At 40.4% G+C, this 4,428-nt stretch overlaps 1 protein-coding gene across 1 annotated transcript; it reads left to right on the top strand.

The window, feature by feature from the left end:
• The first annotated feature begins 1,066 nt into the window (after positions 1-1,066).
• On the top strand, positions 1,067-1,934 carry LOC147900208 (ubiquitin-ribosomal protein eS31 fusion protein-like). Its single transcript, XM_087376810.1, has 2 exons — positions 1,067-1,223; positions 1,364-1,934. Exons 1-2 carry the CDS (start codon positions 1,202-1,204, stop codon positions 1,810-1,812), a joined length of 471 nt encoding a protein of 156 aa, XP_087232936.1. The 5' UTR covers positions 1,067-1,201; the 3' UTR covers positions 1,813-1,934.
• The last annotated feature ends 2,494 nt before the right edge of the window (positions 1,935-4,428 follow it).

The raw sequence follows: 4,428 nt of genomic DNA, 5'->3' as shown, positions 1-4,428 counted from the left end.
TACACAGCCCTCTCGCGTATCAAGAGTGCACAAAATTTATATTTACTACACAGAATAGAGCAAAACATGGTAAGAGTTGACCCCGTCATCCTGCAAGAGATTGAAAGGCTACAAACAAAAAGGGCATGGGATTTTGAAAATGCAATTACCACAATTCAACGGAACAACAAAGGGACGTTGCAAAGCTTGAACACACGCTCTTTTCATTAACAACAAAAATCCAACATTATAAACACATTCATGATCATGAAAGCATCTATACTTTGCCTACAAGAGACCAAGAACAACTACTCCGAAAACATTGACTTACCAAGTTTCGACAACACCAACTCAACACAAGCGCAAGGCCTAACCACATACTTCATGAAACAATACCAACCAATTCAAACACAAACAATTTACATTGACGTGTGCGAATGCCTGGTCACGACTCTGCAAGAAATCAACCAGGCAACTCATTATCATAAACATTTACAAACCACCACATGTAAAAACAAACGCCCTAATAAATATGTTGCAAGAACTATATAACAACATTCCAACAAACATAGAAACATACACTATAGGCGAATTCAATATTGACTACAACTTAAACAACAAAAACAAAACCAAATTGTTAAATTTAATGCAACAAAACAATATGGTATAACTAATTACTAAACCAACAACAATTTATGGATCCACTATTGACCACGTATGGGCAAGGACAACGATAAACAACAACACACACGGAACATACTATGCATATTGGTCAGACCACTCAATAATTTATACTTCCCTCTAATAATCCACCCACACAAAAAAAAAAAAGGCAGGCCACACGAACATTGTTCATCTTGTTCTTCTTCTTCTCTCTACTCAACTTTCAATTTCGCCCCCTTTTCCGCGCACATCCTAGGCCGGACACATGAATGAAATTCATCTTGTGACAGCGGCTGGGATGAACCCGGCGGGACATCCTCTATTGCCATAGAAGATAGACAGGTACAGATATAGATATTAGATAATGAGATAGACATAGAAACCCTAGATTGATCGGACGGCCAGGGGAACGACCATCGGACGGCGGAGAAGAGGGGAAAAACCCTAATTTGCCAAGCAAAATAGCCAAGGCTACAAAGAAATTCTTTCTTCTGAAAATTGTGCATGGTCGGAGCGACGAAGGAACGTGTCTGGAGCTCCGCATCTCTTCTGTTTCAACATGCAGATCTTCGTCAAAACCCGTAATTCTTCTTGCTCTTGACCTGTTTCCTTTCCCAATTCCTGCTCTTTTTAGTTTTTGCCTCGCTTTTGCGCAGTGCTTGTAGTTTTTTTTTTGCCTCTCGGCTTTTCATATCTGCCTCGCATCCTCGTTTGTCTGCAGTGACTGGGAAGACTATCACTCTCGAAGTTGAGTCATCGGATACCATCGACAATGTGAAAACCAAGATCCAGGACAAGGAGGGTATCCCTCCTGATCAGCAGCGCCTTATCTTTGCTGGCAAGCAGCTCGAGGATGGTCGCACGCTTGCGGATTACAACATCCAGAAGGAGTCGACTCTTCATTTGGTCCTTAGACTCAGGGGGGGTGCAAAGAAAAGAAAGAAGAAAACCTACACCAAACCCAAGAAACTCAAGCACAAGAAGAAAAAGGTGAAACTCGCAGTGCTTCAGTATTACAAGGTTGATGACTCCGGCAAGGTGCAGCGCCTCCGTAAAGAGTGCCCTAACGATGAATGTGGGGCTGGGACTTTTATGGCCAACCACTTCGACCGGCATTATTGTGGCAAGTGTGGTCTTACGTATGTCTATCAAAGGGCAGGAGCTGCGTAGGGCGTTCTCCTATTTTTTTAGAACCGTACATTGGGATCCTTCGAGCTCGCAGGCCATTGACTCTTTAGTTTTGAGCTGGCCGGGAACTGTAGTATTTTGGAAGTCGGTGTTTCATCTCGTCATTTCGTAATTTCTTTGTCTGCGCGCTGAAGTTGTTCCTGCTCATCTCTTGCTAAACCTTACAGTGACATTTGGTGTGTTGACTTTGGGGTTGGAGAGCTACGTAAGTGAACTAAATGTCGGGAGCCTCTCATCAATAGGATAATCTTTTAATACTGTGTCCATACAATGTGTTTCCTTCTAGATGATGTATATTATGTTTTAGTCTCCACATGGTTTAAGCGTTACATCTAAGAAAGCTAGAAGGAAGTGGAAGGCCTGAAATTTTGTTAGAGCAAGTATTTAACAACGCTGAGGACGAGAGATCTTGATGGAAGGAGAATTTACTTGAGGCGTACATTCACAAGGAAAAGGTTTGGTAAATAGTAACATAGTTATGACGGAAATCATCTTATGGAGCCAATGGCCAAGATTTTATCTTATGGAGAATTGTATCTACTCTCCTTGAAAAAATATATATGATAATGTTAGGATCTAAGATTGGTAGTTCTCTACATTAAAAAGTCCCCAGGGATTCAAGGTGGGTTAATTCTTATGAAAATTGAAGGCTATCTACTTGTCTTTCCTTTATCCTCGTTATGCCCACTCAATTAATGTTTAGGCATGGTTGGTAAAGACATGGTAATATGCTCGCTCTCTTATATTGAGCTTGTATATACACCATAGCTTGGAACTCACTTTGTGATTCCTTTCTTCTAAGAATTTTTCTAAGTGGAGGAAAACCCTCTATCGTTGGTTTGATGTTGGGCAGTCACTAGTCTCATTTTGGTGGAAGAGCGTTCAATCGAACGCTACTCAATTAGTACGAAGTTGAAATCTTCACTCTACGATTTTAGTTAGATAGGAAGGTTGTGAATTCTTTTTGTAACATCTATTGGCATGCTTTGTAAATTGAATTTCAATTTGTGTAGTAATTATTGCTATACAGTGCTTTACGTTTGTTTGAGAGATCAAATCACGGCTTTGCAATCACCTAAAACCTATGGGTAACCTTGGTTGGGTGCTTCTTATTTGCATCAAGTGACTCTAAAAATTGTATTGTTAAATGCCTCGAGGTTTAGGGGGAAGGGGAGGGGGAGGGAGGAAGGAGGGAAGAAATGCTTGTAATCTATTGAGGGAGGAGGGAAGAAATGCATGTAATCTATTGGATGAAACACTCTAGGGTGCAGACCAGATCTACCTTGGATGAGGTTTAGGTCCCTTGGAGTGAGCCAGCCTAAGAGTGGCTTGGCTATTCTTGGATTTGTAGAGCTAATAGGACAAAGTGTGGACCTCAAAGATGCTTTTGATATGTAATGTAAGTTTATGGCTCATTGCCTAACATAGCTAGTGCTTGGCCAATAAGTACATGGTAGGGGCTCAATACCAAGCGAAACATCCCTTGACTCCATTTAATCTTGGAGGGGTTTAACAAAGCCACAAACAACCCATAGAAGTAGCTCTCCTCCTAGCCATCAAACCACCCTCGAGCATGAGGTTTACTGGCTAGGTTAGCTTTCAGAGGATAGTCCACTCGCGAGACCCATGATATTGTGGTAGTTTACATACAGATCTCATTATTTATTGTAGGCTTTGGTGGAGAGACAAAATCATCAAGTTTGGCCACTTATATGGAAGAAGTGGTTGTGTCTTTGTATTCGCTAGTCACAATCTAGTTTATTCTTCTCTAGTCATGACAACTTGGTTGAACAATTGGATTGCTGGATTTTGTGGTTGAACACTTGAATTCATGTATGTGATTGGTTAGTCATGAATTCAGCTAAGTAGCCATGGATGTGGGCTAGGTGCATCGTTGTGGTACTAACAACCAAAAGAGTATTGAGGTTGAATCACTCACTATTGAAGAAGTCCAATGGGATAATCCATTTTGTTGAAAATTGAGACTTTGATGGTCCATAAGGGGACATGGTATCTTCACTTAGGTGATAGTCTCAATAAACGTTCTTGTTTTTTAATTATGGATTCACTTGGACAACAATGGAATCGGGAGAGTATTTTAGGCTCAGTAAAGAAATGTTGGGTATTATTCACTTACTACCATTGCTTGGATATGGTAGATGAGAGATCCATTGCTTGGATTTGGTACTCGGATAAGTTCGTGCTTGGATTTGGTATGTGGAATATAGAATACAAGTAGCCCAGAGTTATTGTGTCTCGTCTGACTTCAATAACGGTATACTTCCTATGAGTATGAAAGGAAGCTTGAATAAAGATCACTTCTATGTTCATGAAAGGTTACTTTCATAAGAGTGTGCTTTGTGGTTCTCATGTCAAAAATAGGCATCGAGTTGTTCTTGACATTGTTGTACTTGACTAGATTTTCCACCCATGCTTCTTGTTCAAGGCCAAAGGGTTTAATATAAGTTTGGGATGGCTTTATTTTAAAGGGGGAAGAGAAGAGAAAGTTTGGCAATAAATTTATTGAAGACCTTAACTTTTAAATTTGGATATGACTAAGGTCTAGACTCATGATGATCCAGACAGGTCATCATGATG

The sequence above is a fragment of the Dipteris shenzhenensis genome, chromosome 7, assembly GCF_047967505.1.
Source record: "Dipteris shenzhenensis isolate YYH24624 ecotype China chromosome 7, Dip_SZ_1.0, whole genome shotgun sequence".
Classification (NCBI taxonomy): Eukaryota; Viridiplantae; Streptophyta; class Polypodiopsida; order Gleicheniales; family Dipteridaceae; genus Dipteris; species Dipteris shenzhenensis.
This window is presented reverse-complemented; position numbering and strand designations above follow the sequence as displayed.

Bases quoted from the DNA above. Each gene is read 5' to 3' on its own strand.
- LOC147900208 (XM_087376810.1), top strand. From the start codon at position 1,202: ATGCAGATCTTCGTCAAAACCC. The intron at 1,224-1,363 runs GTAATTCTTCTT...GTTTGTCTGCAG, and splicing joins GCAGATCTTCGTCAAAACCC to TGACTGGGAAGACTATCACT.